Source organism: Pseudoliparis swirei, chromosome 19 (assembly GCF_029220125.1).
Source record: "Pseudoliparis swirei isolate HS2019 ecotype Mariana Trench chromosome 19, NWPU_hadal_v1, whole genome shotgun sequence".
In the NCBI taxonomy this organism is placed as follows: domain Eukaryota; kingdom Metazoa; phylum Chordata; class Actinopteri; order Perciformes; family Liparidae; genus Pseudoliparis; species Pseudoliparis swirei.
In genome coordinates this window covers 62,083-82,267 of record NC_079406.1, presented here as the reverse complement: position 1 = coordinate 82,267, position 20,185 = coordinate 62,083, and the positions used below count along the sequence as shown (strand labels likewise).

Below are 20,185 nucleotides of genomic sequence, written 5' to 3'. Positions count from 1 at the left end.
ATAACAATGAGAGATAACAATGAGAGAGATAACAATGAGAGAGAGATAACAATGAGAGAGATAACAATGAGAGAGAGATAACAATGAGAGAGATAACAATGAGAGAGATAACAATGAGAGAGAGATAACAATGAGAGATAACAATGAGTGAGATAACAATGAGTGAGAGATAACAATGAGTGAGATAACAATGAGAGAGATAACAATGAGAGAGATAACAATGAGAGAGATAACAATGAGAGAGAGATAACAATGAGAGAGAGATAACAATGAGAGAGATAACAATGAGAGAGATAACAATGAGAGAGATAACAATGAGAGAGAGATAACAATGAGAGAGAGATAACAATGAGAGAGATAACAATGAGAGAGATAACAATGAGAGAGAGATAACAATGAGAGAGATAACAATGAGAGAGAGATAACAATGAGAGAGATAACAATGAGAGAGATAACAATGAGAGAGATAACAATGAGAGAGATAACAATGAGAGAGAGATAACAATGAGAGAGAGATAACAATGAGAGATAACAATGAGAGATAACAATGAGAGATAACAATGAGAGAAAGATAACAATGAGAGAGAGAGAGATAACAATGAGAGATAACAATGAGAGAGATAACAATGAGAGAGATAACAATGAGAGAGAGATAACAATGAGAGAGAGATAACAATGAGAGAGATAACAATGAGAGAGATAACAATGAGAGAGATAACAATGAGAGAGATAACAATGAGAGATAACAATGAGAGAGAGATAACAATGAGAGAGAGATAACAATGAGAGAGATAACAATGAGAGATAACAATGAGAGAGATAACAATGAGAGAGATAACAATGAGAGAGATAACAATGAGAGATAACAATGAGAGAGATAACAATGAGAGAGAGATAACAATGAGAGAGATAACAATGAGAGAGAGATAACAATGAGTGAGATAACAATGAGAGAGATAACAACGAGAGATAACAATGAGAGATAACAATGAGAGAGATAACAATGAGAGAGATAACAATGAGTGAGAGATAACAATGAGCGAGAGATAACAATGAGAGATAACAATGAGAGAGATAACAATGAGAGAGAGATAACAATGAGAGATAACAATGAGAGAGATAACAATGAGAGAGATAACAATGAGAGAGAGATAACAATGAGAGAGATAACAATGAGAGAGATAACAATGAGAGAGATAACAATGAGTGAGAGATAACAATGAGAGATAACAATGAGAGATAACAATGAGAGAGAGATAACAATGAGAGAGATAACAATGAGTGAGATAACAATGAGAGATAACAATGAGAGAGAGATAACAATGAGTGAGAGATAACAATGAGAGAGATAACAATGAGTGAGATAACAATGACTGAGAGATAACAATGAGAGAGATAACAATGAGTGAGATAACAATGAGAGAGAGATAACAATGAGAGATATAACAATGAGAGAGATAACAATGAGAGAGATAACAATGAGAGATAACAATGAGAGAGATAACAATGAGAGATAACAATCAGAGAGAGATAACAATGAGAGAGATAACAATGAGAGAGATAACAATGAGAGATAACAATGAGAGAGATAACAATGAGTGAGAGATAACAATGAGAGAGAGATAACAATGAGAGAGATAACAATGAGAGAGAGATAACAATGAGAGAGATAACAATGAGAGAGAGATAACAATGAGAGAGATAACAATGAGAGAGATAACAATGAGATAACAATGAGAGAGAGATAACAATGAGAGAGATAACAATGAGAGAAAGATAACAATGAGAGAGATAACAATGAGAGAGAGATAACAATGAGAGATAACAATGAGAGAGATAACAATGAGAGAGAGATAACAATGAGAGATAACAATGAGAGATAAAAATGAGTGAGAGATAACAATGAGAGAGAGAGAGATAACAATGAGAGAGATAACAATGAGAGAGATAACAATGAGAGATAACAATGAGAGAGATAACAATGAGAGAGAGAGATAACAATGAGTGAGATAACAATGAGAGAGATAACAATGAGAGAGAGATAACAATGAGAGAGAGATAACAATGAGAGAGATAACAATGAGAGAGATAACAATGAGAGAGATAACAATGAGAGAGATAACAATGAGAGATAACAATGAGAGAGATAACAATGAGAGAGATAACAATGAGAGAGATAACAATGAGAGAGATAACAATGAGAGATAACAATGAGAGAGATAACAATGAGAGAGATAACAATGAGAGAGAGATAACAATGAGAGAGATAACAATGAGAGATAACAATGAGAGATAACAATGAGAGAGAGATAACAATGAGAGAGAGAGATAACAATGAGAGATAACAATGAGTGAGATAACAATCAGAGAGAGATAACAATGAGAGAGATAACAATGAGAGATAACAATGAGAGATAACAATGAGAGAGAGATAACAATGAGAGAGAGATAACAATGAGAGATAACAATGAGAGAGAGATAACAATGAGAGAGATAACAATGAGAGAGATAACAATGAGAGATAACGAGATAACAATGAGAGAGAGATAACAATGAGAGTGATAACAATGAGAGAGAGATAACAATGAGTGAGAGATAACAATGAGAGTGATAACAATGAGAGAGAGATAACAATGAGTGAGAGATAACAATGATGATAACAATGAGAGAGATAACAATGAGAGAGAGATAACAATGAGTGAGAGATAACAATGAGAGTGATAACAATGAGAGAGAGATAACAATGAGTGAGAGATAACAATGAGAGTGAGATAACAATGGAAGACGTTGGTTCTCTCTTTGAGGGAACGCTCCACGCCGGCAGCGGATTCCAAAACTCTTCTTTATTCCTCTTCCTCACCGGCGGAACTACAAGGATTCAAGAAGATGGACTTCCACTTCTTAAGACGCCTCCAGGAGACAGACAGACAGTCAGACAGACCCAGGAGACAGACAGACAATCAGACAGACAGACAGTCAGACAGACAGAGAGACAGACCCAGGAGACAGACAGACAGTCAGACAGATCCAGGAGACAGACAGTCAGACAGACAGACAGACAGACAATCAGACAGACCCAGGAGACAGACAGACAGACAGACAGTCAGACAGACAGAGAGACAGACCCAGGAGACAGACAGACAGACAGACAGACAGACGTCTCTGGTGAAGGAGTGACATATGAATCATAAGCAGGTTGTTTGCACCACACAGAACAAAGAGTTGATGTTGACCTCTTTATTGACCTCTGACCTCTGTGTCCTGGAGAACAATGACATTACTCTGAAGACGCTTCACAGCTCGAGGACATCGTGACTAAAACAAAGAGTGTGAACCTCCAGAGTCTTTACACGTCTGCAGGTGAGCACAGGTGAACTGACCACACCCTCACGGACCCGGAGGACACGCCCACATCCACGGGAAATGTTGTTTCACCTCAACGCTGACCTGTAACGACCTTTGATTGGATCCTTCACGAGGGGAGGAGCCTAAACCTGGACGTCAGAGAAGCTGCTCCAGAAACACCTCAAAGTCCAGAAAGTCTGTGTGTGTGTGTGTGTGTCTGTGTGTGTCTGTGTGTGTCTGTGTGTGTGTGTCTGTCTGTGTGTCTGTCTGTGTGTGTCTGTCTGTGTGTCTGTGTGTGTCTGTCTGTGTGTGTGTGTGTGTCTGTGTGTGTGTCTGTCTGTGTGTGTGTGTGTGTCTGTGTGTGTGTGTCTGTGTGTGTGTGTGTGTCTGTGTGTGTCTGTGTCTGTGTGTGTGTCTGTGTGTGTGTCTGTGTGTGTGTCTGTGTGTGTGTGTGTCTGTGTGTGTGTGTGTGTCTGTGTGTCTGTCTGTGTGTCTGTCTGTGTGTCTGTGTGTGTCTGTGTGTGTGTGTGTCTGTCTGTGTGTCTGTGTGTGTGTGTGTGTGTGTCTGTGTGTGTGTGTCTGTGTGTGTCTGTGTGTGTGTGTCTGTGTGTATGTGTGTCTCTGTGTGTGTCTGTGTGTCTGTCTGTGTGTGTCTATGTGTGTGTGTCTGTGTGTGTATGTATGTCTGTGTCTGTGTGTGTCTATGTGTGTGTCTGTATGTGTCTGTGTGTGTGTGCCTGTGTGTGTCTGTCTGTGTCTGTCTGTGTCTCTGTGTGTGTCTGTCTGTGTGTGTGTGTCTCTCTGTGTGTGTGTGTCTGTGTGTGTCTGTGTCTCTGTGTGTCTGTGTGTGTGTCTGTCTGTGTGTGTCTGTGTGTCTGTCTGTGTCTCTGTGTCTGTGTGTCTGTGTGTGTCTCTGTGTGTCTGTCTGTGTGTGTGTGTCTGTGTGTGTCTGTGTGTGTGTGTGTCTGTGTGTGTGTGTCTGTGTGTGTGTGTGTGTGTGTGTGTGTGTGTGTGTGTGTGTGTGTCTGTGGTCTGCTCTCTCAGTCTCTCAGCTGACGTGTGAAAGTTTGCTTCCGTGTCTCAGAAGACCTGTCACACTGGCTCCTCCTCCTCCTCCTCCTCCTCCTCCTCCTCATCGGTACGGTGGTTCTGGTTGTTGTGGGTTGGGCCTGTAAAGCTGCTGGACTCTGACCGGTCGCCCGTTCCCCGGCCAGCCGCCCGGTATCTGTCCGATGACCCGGAGGCCGACGGGCGGGCCGTGACCCGGCATCGGGCTGCCGGTGCTGAGGATGTGGGTCTGACCCGGCTCGGGCGGCGCGGTGCAGCTGCGGTGGCTCGGCGCCGAGGAGGGCGGAGCCACGGGGTAATGGGGGAGGAGGATGGCGGGCGTGAGGCCGTAGCGGACCTGGAACACCCGGAGGGGCCCCTGAGCCACGAAGCCGTTGGGCCTGTGGGGGTCCGAGTCCCTGTGGGGGTCCCTCTGGGGGTCCCTCTGGGGGTCCGAGTCCCTCTGGGGGTCCCGAGGCGTGTCCGGGTCCCTCTTCAGACCCCCGCCCGGCCTCTCGGCCCGCGCCGCCTCCTGCATCTTCTCGGCCTGCGCCCGCCGGGCGTGGCAGGTCCTCCTGCAGCTCTGGAAGCGGTCCAGGAAGCGGTCCAGGCTCACGGTCCCCTCCATGAATGCCTCCAGCAGCTCCTGGGGACAAAGAACCAGAGGAGCCCGATGAGAGACCGAGGAACCCCTCTCAGTGAGAGGACCTTGACCTGCAGGTCTCCTGTGTTCAGGAGGAGAAGTTGTATTTGTGAAGTCAGTGGAGCTCAGAGGTCAGAATAGGGCTGCAACTAACGATTATTTTGATAATCGATTAATCGGTTGATTATTTTTTCGATTAATCAGATAAAAAAACAAAAAAACTTAAATGTTCAATCCTTTATTCAAAACAGGGTCCGTACGGTCATGGAAAACCTGGAAAAGTCATGGAATTTTTAAATGGCTATTAGCAGGCCTAGAAAAGTAATTGAAAAAAATAAAATCCCAAAATATTAGGAAAACTAATGCACATTTGTTTTATTCAAATGTTAATTTACACGGTATATATACGGTATGCTTTGGAATTCTCATTGTTATTTTAAATACTACATCTTCTCACTTTGTCACGTACAGAGTTTTCACAAAATGTTTAATCATGGAAATTTGGTTTAAAGTCATGGAAAGGTCCTGGAGATCCACTGGTCACCATGGTGATGAACCTGTCCACTGGTCACCATGGTGATGAACCTGTTCACTGGTCACCATGGTGATGAACCTGTTCACTGGTCACCATGTGATGAACCTGTCCACTGGTCACCATGGTGATGAACCTGTTCACTGGTCACCATGTGATGAACCTGTCCACTGGTCACCATGGTGATGAACCTGTTCACTGGTCACCATGGTGATGAACCTGTTCACTGGTCACCATGGTGATGAACCTGTCCACTGGTCACCATGGTGATGAACCTGTTCACTGGTCACCATGTGATGAACCTGTTCACTGGTCACCATGGTGATGAACCTGTCCACTGGTCACCATGGTGATGAACCTGTCCACTGGTCACCATGGTGATGAACCTGTTCACTGGTCACCATGGTGATGAACCTGTCCACTGGTCACCATGGTGATGAACCTGTCCACTGGTCACCATGGTGATGAACCTGTCCACTGGTCACCATGGTGATGAACCTGTTCACTGGTCACCATGTGATGAACCTGTTCACTGGTCACCATGGTGATGAACCTGTTCACTGGTCACCATGGTGATGAACCTGTTCACTGGTCAGCATGTGATGAACCTGTTCACTGGTCACCATGGTGATGAACCTGTTCACTGGTCAGCATGGTGATGAACCTGTTCACTGGTCACCATGTGATGAACCTGTCCACTGGTCATCATGGTGATGAACCTGTCCACTGGTCACCATGGTGATGAACCTGTCCACTGGTCACCATGGTGATGAACCTGTTCACTGGTCACCATGGTGATGAACCTGTCCACTGGTCACCATGGTGATGAACCTGTCCACTGGTCACCATGGTGATGAACCTGTTCACTGGTCACCATGGTGATGAACCTGTCCACTGGTCAGCATGTGGATGAACCTGTTCACTGGTCACCATGGTGATGAACCTGTTCACTGGTCACCATGTGATGAACCTGTTCACTGGTCACCATGGTGATGAACCGTCACAAACAGACTGACAGCTCTTCTCTCCTGAGCAGTGTTCCCCATGTGGCCCCGCCCCCTGAACAATACCAGAGACGCGTTCCGATTTATTATTGTGTTCACCTGGCCCGCTGCCGTTGAGATTGCAGTGAGACACGGAGAAAATGTGGAGTGGTGCCCTACTTCGCAATAGAACATCTTTGATGGGGCGTGTCGCGTCTCGGCCAATCAGCGTTCAGATGTCCACAGCGTTTGGGAAGTTAGGTTAGCTTGAATGTTAGTCCGCTACATCTGCTGCTGTCACGCTGCACGGTGTAGCGATGCTAACAAAGTACTCGTACGCTAAACACGATGTGATTTAGCATATTTTTAGTTTCGATACTTCATTAAAAGAGCGATCAGAGCGCACGCGCTGCTCCGTTAATGCTGTCTGCACGCGCAGCACTCACAGTGCGTGGCGTCGTGGCTTATCTCCGTGGAAAAATATTTTCCGCTATCCGCCACGTAATAAATAACCACGTTTTCTACGTTATCCTCTTGTGGAAATGCCACACACGTGGTGACATGTAGCGCCCTGGTGTCTGGGTTCATGACGTCACCCGGAGGCGCACTCAGCTCCGTGAATGTCTCCGACGACGTGAAGGACTTCCGCATCCAGCGCCACGTGAGCAGCAGCAGCCAATTAGATTCATCAACAGAGGAGCAGCTCAGCGCTGATTGGCTCTCACAACGCACCGTTCCGTCCTCTCCCTCCCTCTGGTTTCTCCTGCTCCGCTCTGCGCTCAACTCAACTTTGTTTATACTCCGTGACTTATTGAGCGCCGTAATAATCGCGCAACACAACGAATTGATAATTAAATTCGTTGCCAACTATTTTAATAATCGATTTTATCGATTCGTTGTTGCAGCCCTAGTCAGAAGACAGGTGTGATTGTTTCACCTGGTCCACTGACCTGGGTTAGGGTCTCTTCTCTTCTCTCTCTTCACTCTTCTCTCTCTCTCTTCACTCTTCTGTCTCTTCTCTCTCTCTCTCTCTCTCTCTTCTCTCTCTTCACTCTTCTCTGTCTCTCTCTCTCTTCTCTCTCTCTCTCTTCTCTCTCTTCACTCTTCTCTGTCTCTCTCTCTCTCTTCACTCTTCTCTGTCTTCTCTCTCTCTCTCTCTCTCTCTCTCTTCACTCTTCTCTCTCTCTCTCTCTCTCTCTCTCTCCCACCCCGTTGTTTACACACGGCCAGCTGTCACCATGTTGAGAGCGCGTTGAGACAACCCCTAAGTGTTACTGGTCACCCCGTCCTGTGATTGGTCGAGTGTGAGGTTTATTAGCTCCGCCCCCTGCCAGTAAATAACCTCACAGGCTCACAGGGGAATGTTATTGGCCTTCATGGCCAACAGCTGTTACAGGCTCATTCAATGTGTGTGCGTGTGCAGGAAGGAGACTCCTGCTCTCGGCAGAGGAAACAAAGCTGAAGCTAACCGGTTGACCTCAGCAGCTGGAGGTCATTCGACTTCAAACGAGGACGACAAGACAAAAGCTGCGTTTCCTTTCTCTGTGTTCATGTTGCTACCTGAAGAGGAATCCTCCACGAGGAGGAGGAGGAGGAGGCTGGTGGGACTCAACAGAACAAGAAGACGTGGGAAGAAGCTCGTTTCAGTGTCTCTGTACATTCTGAGAGACGTTTGGGGATTTAAATCTGAATCTGAATCTTCTGCGTTTCTTGTCACAAAACAACAACAAGATGGTTTCAGTTTTCTCTCCCACTGAAGAAACAGCCCTCTGAGGCTGAGGTAGAGATCAGAGACATGAGAGAGACCAGGTCTGAGGTCTGGGATCAGGTCTGAGGTCTGGGATCAGGTCTGGGATCAGGTCTGAGGTCAGGTCTGAGGTCTGAGATCAGGTCTGAGGTCTGGGATCAGGTCTGAGATCAGGTCTGAGGTCTGGGATCAGGTCTGAGGTCTGGGATCAGGTCTGAGATCAGGTCTGAGGTCTGGGATCAGGTCTGAGGTCTGGGATCAGGTCTGAGGTCAGGTCTGAGGTCTGAGATCAGGTCTGAGATCAGGTCTGGGATCAGTTCTGAGGTCTGAGATCAGGTCTGAGATCAGGTCTGAGATCAGATCTGAGGTGTGAGATCAGGTCTGAGGTCTGGGATCAGGTCTGAGATCAGGTCTGAGGTCTGGGATCAGGTCTGAGATCAGGTCTGGGATCAGGTCTGAGGTCTGGGATCAGGTCTGAAGTCTGGGATCAGGTCTGAGGTCAGGTCTGAGATCAGGTCTGAGATCAGGTCTGGGATCAGGTCTGGGATCAGGTCTGGGATCAGGTCTGGGATCAGGTCTGAGGTCTGGGATCAGATCTGAGGTTTGGGATCAGGTCTGAGGTCTGGGATCAGGTCTGAGATCAGATCTGAGGTTTGGGATCAGGTCTGAGGTCTGGGATCAGGTCTGAGATCAGGTCTGAGGTCCGGGATCAGGTCTGGGATCTGGGATCAGGTCTGAGATCAGGTCTGAGATCAGGTCTGGGATCTGGGATCAGGTCTGAGATCAGGTCTGAGGTCTGGGATCAGGTCTGAGATCAGGTCTGAGGTCAGGAGCGGATCAATGCATCGTGATGGTTTTTAAATTGTATTATCTTTAAATTGGTATTATTGCAGACAAAGAGAAGGTGCATCCTCGATGTGCTCACAGGAGGTCATGTGAGTGGAGGCATGTGAGTGGAGGTCATGAGGGAGGTCTGAGTGGAGGCTGCGTGTGGAGGTCATGTGAGTGGAGCTCATGCCAGTGGAGGCCGCGCGTGGAGGCTGCCAGTGGAGGTCATGTGGTGTGGAGGTCATGTGGTGGAGGTCGTGAGTGGAGGCGTGTGTGGAGGTCATGCGTGTGGAGGTCATGTGAGTGGAGGTCATGGTGGAGGGAGGTCTGTGTGGAGGTCATGGTGGAGGTCATGTGTGGAGGTCATGAGTGGAGGTCATGTGTGTGGAGGTCATGCGTGGAGGTCATGCGTGTGGAGGTCATGTGTGGAGGTCATGTGAGTGGAGGTCATGTGAGTGGAGGTCATGCGTGTGGAGGTCATGTGAGTGGAGGTCATGTGTGTGGAGGTCATGTGAGTGGAGGTCATGTGAGTGGAGGTCATGTGAGTGGAGGTCATGTGTGTGGAGGTCATGTGAGTGGAGGTCATGTGAGTGGAGGTCATGCGTGTGGAGGTCATGTGTGGAGGTCATGTGAGTGGAGGTCATGTGAGTGGAGGTCATGTGAGTGGAGGTCATGCGTGTGGAGGTCATGTGAGTGGAGGTCATGTGTGTGGAGGTCATGTGAGTGGAGGTCATGTGAGTGGAGGTCATGTGTGTGGAGGCTGCGTGAGTGGAGGTCATGTGAGTGGAGGTCATGTGGTGGAGGTCATGTGGTGGAGGCTGTGAGTGGAGGTCGCGTGTGGAGGTCATGTGAGTGGAGGTCATGTGGAGTGTGGAGGTCATGTGAGTGGAGGTCATGAGTGGAGGTCATGTGTGGAGGTCATGTGAGTGGAGGTCATGTGAGTGGAGGCTGTGAGTGGAGGTCATGCGTGGAGTGGAGGTCATGTGAGTGGAGGTCATGAGTGGAGGTCATGTGTGGAGGTCATGTGTGTGGAGGTCGTGAGTGGAGGTCATGTGTGGAGGTCATGTGTGTGGAGGTCATGTGAGTGGAGGTCATGTGTGTGGAGGTCATGTGAGTGGATGTCATGTGAGTGGAGGTCATGCGTGTGGAGGTCATGTGAGTGGAGGTCATGTGAGTGGAGGTCATGTGAGTGGAGGTCATGTGTGGAGGTCGTGTGGAGGTCATGTGAGTGGAGGTCATGTGAGTGGAGGTCATGTGGTGGAGGTCATGTGTGTGGAGGAGGTCATGTGAGTGGAGGTCATGTGAGTGGAGGTCATGTGGTGGAGGTCGTGAGTGGAGGTCATGTGAGTGGAGGTCATGTGTGGAGGTCATGTGTGTGGAGGTCATGTGAGTGGAGCGTGAGTGGAGGTCATGTGAGTGGAGGTCATGGTGGAGGTCATGTGGTGGAGGTCATGTGAGTGGAGGTCATGCGAGGGAGGTCATGCGTGGAGGTGTGGAGGCTGCGGAGTGGAGGTCATGTGTGTGGAGGTCATGTGAGTGGAGGTCATGTGATGGAGGTCATGTGATGGAGGTCATGTGAGTGGAGGTCATGTGTGGAGGTCATGTGAGTGGAGGTCATGTGTGTGGAGGTCATGTGAGTGGAGGTCATGTGAGTGGAGGTCATGTGAGTGGAGGTCATGTGAGTGGAGGTCATGTGTGTGGAGGTCATGTGAGTGGAGGTCATGTGTGGAGGTCATGTGAGTGGAGGTCATGTGAGTGGATGTCATGTGAGTGGAGGTCATGTGTGTGGAGGTCATGTGAGTGGATGTCATGTGAGTGGAGGTCATGCGTGTGGAGGTCATGTGTGTGGAGGTCATGTGAGTGGAGGTCATGTGAGTGGAGGTCATGTTAGTGGAGGTCATGCGTGTGGAGGTCATGCGTGTGGAGGTCATGTGGAGGCGTGAGTGGAGGTCATGTGTGTGGAGGTCATGGTGGAGGTCATGGAGTGGAGGTCATGTGAGTGGAGGCGTGGAGGTCAGTGGAGGTGGGTGGAGGTGTGGAGGTCATGTGAGTGGAGGTCATGTGAGTGGAGGTCATGTGAGTGGAGGTCATGTGTGTGGAGGCTGCGTGAGTGGAGGCTGCGTGAGTGGAGGTCATGCGTGTGGAGGTCATGCGAGTGGAGGTCATGTGTGTGGAGGTCATGTGTGGAGGTCATGTGGAGGTCATGTGGTGGAGGTCATGTGTGGAGGTCGTGGTGGGAGGTCATGTGTGGAGGTCATGTGAGTGGAGGTCATGTGAGTGGAGGTCATGTGAGTGGAGGCTGCGTGGAGGTCATGTGTGTGGAGGTCATGTGAGGTGGAGGTCTGCGTGGTGGAGGTCATGTGGTGGAGGTCATGTGTGGAGGTCATGCGTGTGGAGGCTGCGTGTGGAGGGTGGAGGTCATGTGAGTGGAGGTCATGTGGTGGAGGCTGCGTGGTGGAGGCTGCGTGGAGTGGAGGTGCGTGGGAGGCTGCGGTGGAGGTCATGTGTGGGAGGCTGTGTGGAGGTCATGTGAGTGGAGGTCATGTGTGGAGGCTGCGAGTGGAGGTCATGAGTGGAGGTCTGGGTGGAGGTCATGTGTGTGGAGGCTGCGTGTGGGAGGCATGTGTGGAGGTCATGTGAGTGGAGGTCATGCGTGTGGAGGCTGCGTGGTGGAGGTCATGTGTGGAGGCTGCGTGAGTGGAGGTCATGCGGTGGGAGGTCATGTGAGTGGAGGTCATGTGGTGGAGGTCATGTGAGTGGAGGCTGCGTGTGGAGGTCATGAGTGGAGGTCATGTGAGTGGAGGCTGCGGTGGGAGGTCATGTGGGAGGTCATGTGTGGAGGTCATGTGTGTGGAGGTCATGTGTGTGGAGGTCATGCGTGGAGGTCATGCGTGTGGAGGTCATGTGAGTGGAGGTCTGCGTGTGTGGAGGTCATGTGAGTGGAGGTCATGTGTGTGGAGGCTGCGTGAGTGGAGGTCATGTGATGGAGGTCATGTGAGTGGAGGTCATGCGAGTGGAGGTCGTGGTGGAGGTCATGTGTGTGGAGGCTGTGAGTGGAGGTCATGAGTGGAGGCGCGGTGGAGGTCATGGTGGAGGCTGCGTGGTGGAGGTCATGCGTGGTGGAGGTCATGTGGTGGAGGTCATGTGAGTGGAGGGCATGTGTGGAGGTCATGTGTGGAGGCTGCGCGAGTGGAGGTCATGAGTGGAGGTCATGCGGTGGAGGCTGCGTGTGGGAGGTCATGTGGAGTGGAGGTCATGTGTGGAGGTGGGTGTGATGGAGGTCATGTGATGGAGGTCATGTGTGGAGGTCATGTGAGTGGAGGTCATGAGTGAGGTCGCGTGTGGAGGTCATGTGTGTGGAGGTCATGGTGGAGGTCATGTGGTGGAGGTCATGTGTGTGGAGGTCATGTGAGTGGAGGTCATGTGTGGAGGTCATGTGAGTGGAGGTCATGGTGTGGAGGTCCGTGGTGGAGGTCATGCGAGGAGGTCATGTGTGGTGGAGGTGTGTGGAGGTCATGCGTGGAGGTCATGTGAGTGGAGGTCGCGTGTGGAGGTCATGTGAGTGGAGGTCATGTGTGGGAGGTCATGTGTGTGGAGGTCATGTGTGGAGGTCATGTGGTGGAGGCTGCGTGCGGTGGAGGTCATGTGATGGAGGTCATGGTGTGGAGGTCATGGTGGAGGTCATGTGGTGGAGGTCATGTGGTGGAGGTCGTGAGTGGAGGTCATGTGAGTGGAGGTCATGAGTGGAGGTCATGTGTGGAGGTCATGTGATGGAGGTCATGTGATGGAGGTCATGTGTGTGGAGGTCATGTGAGTGGAGGTCATGCGTGTGGAGGTCATGCGTGTGGAGGTCATGTGAGTGGAGGTCATGCGTGTGGAGGTCATGTGTGTGGAGGTCATGTGAGTGGAGGTCATGTGATGGAGGTCATGTGAGTGGAGGTCATGTGGTGGAGGCTGCGTGGTGGAGGTCATGTGGTGGAGGTCATGTGTGGAGGTCATGTGGAGGTCATGCATGTGGAGGTCATGTGATGGAGGTCATGTGAGTGGAGGTCATGTGAGTGGAGGTCATGCGTGTGGAGGTCATGTGAGTGGAGGTCATGTGTGTGGAGGTCATGTGAGTGGAGGTCATGTGAGTGGAGGTCATGCGTGTGGAGGTCATGTGAGTGGAGGTCATGTGTGGAGGTCATGTGGAGTGGAGGTCATGTGTGGAGGTCATGTGATGGAGGTCATGTGAGTGGAGGTCTGGTGGGAGGTCATGTGTGGAGGTCATGCGTGAGTGGAGGTCATGTGAGTGGAGGTCGTGGTGGAGGTCATGGTGGGAGGCTGCGTGTGGATGGAGGTCATGTGATGGAGGTCATGTGAGTGGAGGTCATGTGAGTGGAGGTCATGCGTGTGGAGGTCATGCGTGTGGAGGTCATGTGAGTGGAGGTCATGCGTGTGGAGGTCATGTGAGTGGAGGTCATGCGTGTGGAGGTCATGCGTGTGGAGGTCATGCGTGTGGAGGTCATGTGATGGAGGTCATGTGTGTGGAGGTCATGTGAGTGGAGGTCATGCGTGTGGAGGTCATGTGATGGAGGTCATGTGAGTGGAGGTCATGTGAGTGGAGGTCATGCGTGTGGAGGTCATGCGTGTGGAGGTCATGTGAGTGGAGGTCATGTGATGGAGGTCATGTGAGTGGAGGTCATGTGAGGGGAGGTCATGCGTGGGGAGGTCATGTGTGTGTGGAGGTCATGTGATGGAGGTCATGTGATGGAGGTCATGTGAGTGGAGGTCATGTGATGAGGTCATGTGAGTGGAGGTCATGTGATGAGGTCATGTGATGAGGTCATGTGTGTGGAGGTCATGTGATGGAGGTCATGCGTGTGGAGGTCGGTGATGGAGGTCATGTGTGGAGGTCATGTGTGTGGAGGTCATGTGTGGAGGTCATGTGATGGAGGTCATGTGAGTGGAGGTCATGTGGAGGTCATGCGTGTGGAGGTCAATAAGGGAACAGGCATTGGCGTCATGTGAGTGACATTTCGTCATATACAGTGTAAGTGCTATCTGTGCCACTGGAGTGCTAATCTGTAATCCAGATATGAAATGGAAAAGGTGTGTTTTCAGTCGACGGAAGATGGAGACTTTCGCTGTCCTGATGTCACGGTGGGGAAGTTTCCACCACGAGTGGAGGACAGCAACAGTCTGGATTTCAGTGATTAGCTCGAGGTGCAGGAGGCACAAGTCGTTGAGCCGAGGAGGCTGCGGGTGGGTGTACGGTGTGACCATATCCGGATGTAGACGGGGCCCGTTGTGAGCACGTACGCCAGGACCAGTGTTTTGAAGCGGATGCAGCTACTGTAACCAGTGGAGAGAGCGGAGGAGCGGAGTGGTGGGAATGGAGGCTGGGGACCAGTCGAGCTGCTGCATTCTGATGAGCTGCAGGTCGATGGCCTTAGCAGGTAGACCAGCCAGGAGTGGAGTTGCGTAGTGGAGGCGTGAAATGACCAGAGCCTGGATCAGAACCTGCGCCGCCTCTGAGTAAGAAGAGGACGATTCTCATGATGTTATGCAGCATGTACCCACAGGAACGTGAGTGGCAGCGATGTGTGGAGGCCGAGAGTTGACTGTCGAGTGTCACCCCGAGGTTCCTGGCAGTCCGGTGGGGGCCAACACAGAGCTGTTGAAGGTGATAGTCAGGTCGTGGGTGGGGAGTTTCCTGGAAGGAATAGTAGAGTCATGTGGGTTGATCTTCAGGTGGTGAGCAGACATCCACTGAGAGATGTCATGTCAGACAGGCAGAGATGTGCCGCTACCGTGTGGACGGTGGAAACGAAGATCAGTTGGGGTCATCAGCATAGCTATGGTAGGAGAAGCCATGCGAACGAATGACAGAGCCAGAGAATTTGTGACAGAGGAGGAGGGGACCCAGGACGGAGCCTTGAGGAACCCCAGTGAGTGAGAGACAAGGACAGGTCAGACACAGATCCTTCCAAGTTACCCGGTAGGTGCGGTTTTAAGGTAGGGAAGAGAAAAGAGGAGTGAGTGTTTGAGATCCCCAGGTCCTGAAGAGAAGAGATCAGGATCTGGTGGTTCACGTGGCCAAATGCTGCAGAAAGGGAGAATGGATAAGGACAGAGGAGAGAGGCTCAGCAGCTGGCAGTGTGAAGCTGCTCAGAGCAAGGAGGGCCGCCTCTGTCGAGGTGGCGATATGATCCAGACTGGTGAGGTCAGAAGGTTGTTACTGTGGAGGGAGGACACTTGCTCAAGATAGCTCGCCCAGAGTTTTGGAGAAAAGGAAGAGAGCCGGTCTGTGCGGAAAATGTGGGTTTCTTCAGGGGTCAGAGGTTGAGCCTCTTAGAAACAGCCAGTTGAGGGAGCTGTTAATAAGATGGGTGAGGAAGGTCAGAAGGTCAGAGCACAGCCTGGAGAATGGGGACGGACGGGGGGGCGCAGGTGGTCGGTCGGGTGGAGGTCACCAAGCTAAGAACTTGATTGGGAGACATTGGGGGGTGAAAGAGGAAAGAGAGGGGATGAAGAAGTTGGTCATGGTGAGGTGATGGATTTGTGTGGAGGTCGTGTGGAGGCTGCGTGTGGAGGTCATGGTGGAGGCCGTGGTGGAGGTCATGTGTGGAGGTCATGTGTGTGGAGGTCATGTGAGTGGAGGTCATGTGATGGAGGTCATGTGTGGAGGTCGTGATGGAGGGCCGTGGTGGAGGTCGTGGTGGAGGTCATGCGAGTGGAGGTCATGAGTGGAGGTCATGCGTGTGGAGGTCATGTGAGTGGAGGTCATGCGGTGGAGGTCATGTGTGGAGGGATGGGTCATGCGGTGGAGGCTGCGTGTGGAGGCCATGTGGTGGAGGCCAAGTGGTGGAGGTCATGGTGTGGTGGGAGGTCATGTGTGGAGGCTGCGTGTGGAGGTCATGTGATGGAGGTCATGTGTGGAGGTCATGGTGTGGAGGTCATGTGATGGAGGTCATGTGTGGGAGGTCATGTGTGGAGGCCGTGATGGAGGTCATGTGGTGGAGGTCATGTGAGTGGAGGTCATGTGGAGGGAGGCTGTGGAGGTCATGTGGTGGAGGTCATGTGAGTGGAGGTCATGTGGTGGAGGTCATGTGAGGTGGAGGTCATGTGGTGGAGGTGCATGTGTGGAGGTCATGTGTGGAGGCCGCGTGAGGAGGCCGTGTGTGGAGGCTGCGTGGTGGAGGTCATGTGAGTGGAGGTCATGTGAGTGGAGGCCGTGAGTGGAGGTCGTGGGGTGCGTGATGGAGGTCGTGTGTGGAGGTCATGTGAGTGGAGGTCATGTGAGTGGAGGTCATGCGTGTGGATGTCGTGATGGAGGTCATGTGGTGGAGGTCATGCGAGTGGAGGTCATGGAGTGGAGGTCATGTGATGGAGGTCATGTGAGTGGAGGTCATGTGAGTGGAGTGGCTGCGTGTGGAGGTCATGCGTGTGGAGGTCATGTGGAGTGGAGGTCATGGTGGAGGTCATGCGTGGAGGTCATGTGTGGAGGTCATGTGATGGAGGCTGGTGGAGGTCATGTGATGGAGGTCATGCGCGTGGTGGAGGCTGCGTGGTGGAGGTCATGTGATGGAGGTCATGCGGTGGAGGCTGTGTGTGGAGGTCATGTGATGGAGGCTGCGTGGAGGTGCGTGTGTGGAGGTCATGTGGTGGAGGTCATGTGGTGGAGGTCATGTGTGTGGAGGTCATGTGTGGAGGTCATGTGAGTGGAGGTCATGTGGTGGAGGTCATGTGGTGGAGGTCATGTGTGGAGGCTGCGTGGTGGAGGTCATGCGTGTGGAGGTCTGCGTGAGTGGAGGTCATGTGTGGAGGTCATGTGGTGGAGGTCATGGTGTGGAGGTCATGTGTGTGGAGGTCATGCGTGGAGTGGAGGTCATGTGTGGAGGAGGCTGCGTGAGTGGAGGTCATGTGTGGAGGTCATGTGGAGGTGTCATGTGTGGAGGTCATGGAGTGGAGGTCATGTGTGGAGGCTGCGTGTGTGGAGGAGGTCATGTGTGGAGGTCATGCGTGGGAGGTCATGTGAGTGGAGGTCATGTGTGGAGGCTGTGTGTGGAGGTCATGCGGTGGAGGCTGCGCGTGATGGAGGCTGCGTGGAGGTCATGGTGTGGAGGTCATGTGGTGGAGGCTGCATGGAGGTGGAGGCTGCGTGTGGAGGTCTGTGTGGAGGTCATGTGGTGGAGGTCATGCGTGATGGAGGCCGCGTGATGGAGGTCTGCGTGATGGAGGTCATGATGGAGGCGTGGTGGAGGTCATGTGTGTGGAGGTCATGTGTGGAGGTCAGTGCGTGGAGGTCATGCGTGTGGAGGCCGTGTGTGGAGGCTGCGTGGTGGAGGTCATGTGGTGGAGGTCATGTGTGGAGGTCATGTGGGAGGCTGCGGTGGAGGTCATGTGAGTGGAGGTCGCGTGGTGGAGGTCATGTGATGGAGGTCATGTGTGTGGAGGTCATGTGAGTGGAGGTCGTGGTGGAGGTCATGTGAGTGGAGGTCGTGTGGAGGTCATGTGGTGGAGGCTGCGTGAGGAGGTCATGTGTGGAGGTCATGTGATGGAGGTCATGTGTGGAGGTCAGTGGAGTGGAGGTGGGTGTGGAGGTCATGTGAGTGGAGGTCTGCGTGTGGAGGTCATGTGAGTGGAGGCATGTGTGTGGAGGTCATGTGGTGGAGGTCATGTGGTGGAGGTCATGTGAGTGGAGGTCGCGTGGAGGCGCGAGTGGAGGTCATGTGTGTGGAGGTCATGTGAGTGGAGGTCATGTGTGTGGAGGTCATGTGAGTGGAGGTCATGTGGGAGGTCATGCGTGGAGGCTGCGTGTGGAGGTCATGTGAGTGGAGGCCGTGAGTGGAGGTCATGTGGTGGAGGCTGCGTGTGTGTGGAGGTCGCGTGTGTGGAGGTCATGTGGTGGAGGTCATGCGTGGAGGCTGTGTGGAGGTGCATGGTGAGGGAGGTCATGTGAGTGGAGGTCATGTGATGGAGGTCTGCGTGGTGGAGGTCATGGTGGAGGTCATGTGGTGGAGGTCGCGGTGGAGGCTGTGTGGAGGTCGGTGGAGGTGTGGAGGTCTGTGTGGAGGTCATGAGTGGAGGCGTGAGTGGAGGTCATGTGATGGAGGTCATGTGAGGAGGTCATGGAGTGGAGGTCGTGTGGAGGTCATGTGGTGGAGGCTGTGGAGGTGGAGGTCATGTGGTGGAGGTCATGTGGTGGAGGCGTGGGAGTGGAGGTCATGTGATGGAGGTCATGTGAGTGGAGGTCATGCGTGTGGAGGTCATGTGAGTGGAGGTCATGCGTGTGGAGGTCATGTGTGTGGAGGTCATGTGAGTGGAGGTCATGTGTGTGGAGGTCATGTGAGTGGAGGTCATGTGTGTGGAGGTCATGTGAGTGGAGGTCATGTGAGTGGAGGCTGCGTGGAGGTCATGTGTGGTGGAGGTCTGCGGTGGAGGTCATGCGTGGTGGAGGTCATGTGAGTGGAGGTCTGCGTGGAGGTCATGTGATGGAGGTCATGTGAGTGGAGGTCATGCGTGTGGAGGTCATGTGGTGGAGGCTGCGTGTGGAGGTCGCGTGTGGAGGTCATGTGGTGGAGGTCGTGGTGGAGGTCGTGGTGGAGGTCATGTGTGGAGGTCATGTGTGGAGGTCTGTGTGGAGGTCATGAGGGAGGTCGCGGTGGAGGTCATGTGGATGGAGGTCATGTGAGTGGAGGTCATGTGGAGGTCATGCGAGTGGAGGTCATGTGATGGAGGTCATGTGAGTGGAGGTCATGTGATGGAGGTCATGTGGAGGTCGGTGGAGGCTGCGTGAGTGGAGGTCATGTGAGTGGAGGTCATGTGAGTGGAGGTCATGCGTGTGGAGGTCATGTGAGTGGAGGTCATGTGATGGAGGTCATGCGTGTGGAGGTCATGCGTGATGGAGGCCATGTGTGGGAGGCTGTGATGGAGGTCATGTGAGTGGAGGTCATGTGAGTGGAGGTCATGTGATGGAGGTCATGTGAGTGGAGGTCATGCGTGTGGAGGTCATGTGAGTGGAGGTCATGCGTGTGGAGGTCATGTGAGTGGAGGTCATGTGTGTGGAGGCTGTGTGTGGAGGTCATGTGAGTGGAGGTCGCGTGTGGAGGCTGCGAGTGGAGGTCATGTGATGGAGGCTGCGTGAGTGGAGGTCATGCGTGTGGAGGTCATGTGAGTGGAGGTCATGTGATGGAGGTCATGTGTGTGGAGGTCATGTGATGGAGGTCATGTGAGTGGAGGCTGCGGATGGAGGTCATGTGAGGGAGCGTGGTGGAGGTCATGTGATGGAGGTCATGCGGTGGAGGCTGCGTGTGGAGTGGAGGTCATGTGGTGGAGGTCATGTGGTGGAGGTCATGTGTGTGAGGCCATGTGGTGGAGGTCATGTGAGTGGAGGTCATGATGGAGGTCTCGTGTGGAGGTCATGTGAGTGGAGGTCATGCGTGTGGAGGTCATGTGTGTGGAGGTCATGTGAGTGGAGGTCATGTGAGTGGAGGTCATGTGATGGAGGTCATGTGTGTGGAGGTCATGTGATGGAGGTCATGTGTGGAGGTCATGTGATGGAGGTCATGTGTGTGGAGGTCATGTGAGTGGAGGTCATGTGATGGAGGTCATGTGTGTGGAGGTCATGTGTGTGGAGGTCATGTGATGGAGGTCATGTGAGTGGAGGTCATGTGTGTGGAGGTCATGTGATGGAGGTCATGTGTGTGGAGGTCATGTGATGGAGGCTGCGGAGTGGAGGTCATGTGAGGGAGGTCATGCGAGTGGAGGTCATGTGTGTGGAGGTCATGTGATGGAGGTCATGTGATGGAGGTCATGTGAGTGGAGGTCATGCGTGTGGAGGTCATGTGAGTGGAGGTCATGTGTGTGGAGGTCATGTGTGTGGAGGTCATGTGATGGAGGTCATGTGAGTGGAGGTCATGTGAGTGGAGGTCATGCGTGTGGAGGTCATGTGAGTGGAGGTCATGTGAGTGGAGGCTGCGAGTGGAGGCTGCGTGATGGAGGTCATGTGAGTGGAGGTCATGTGGTGGAGGCTGCGTGTGGAGGTCATGTGGTGGAGGTCATGTGTGGAGGCTGCG

At 52.0% G+C, this 20,185-nt stretch overlaps 1 protein-coding gene across 1 annotated transcript in view; it reads right to left on the bottom strand.

Moving 5' to 3' along the window:
• Nucleotides 1-4,323: 4,323 nt before the first annotated feature.
• The window catches only part of vps37d (VPS37D subunit of ESCRT-I), a 33,437-nt gene continuing 17,575 nt past the window's right edge, over nucleotides 4,324-20,185 (bottom strand). The window contains exon 4 of the mRNA XM_056439336.1: nucleotides 4,324-5,038. Within this exon, the coding sequence (XP_056295311.1) occupies nucleotides 4,478-5,038 (561 nt within the window). The 3' untranslated portion in view covers nucleotides 4,324-4,477. The remainder of the gene's footprint in view (nucleotides 5,039-20,185) is intronic.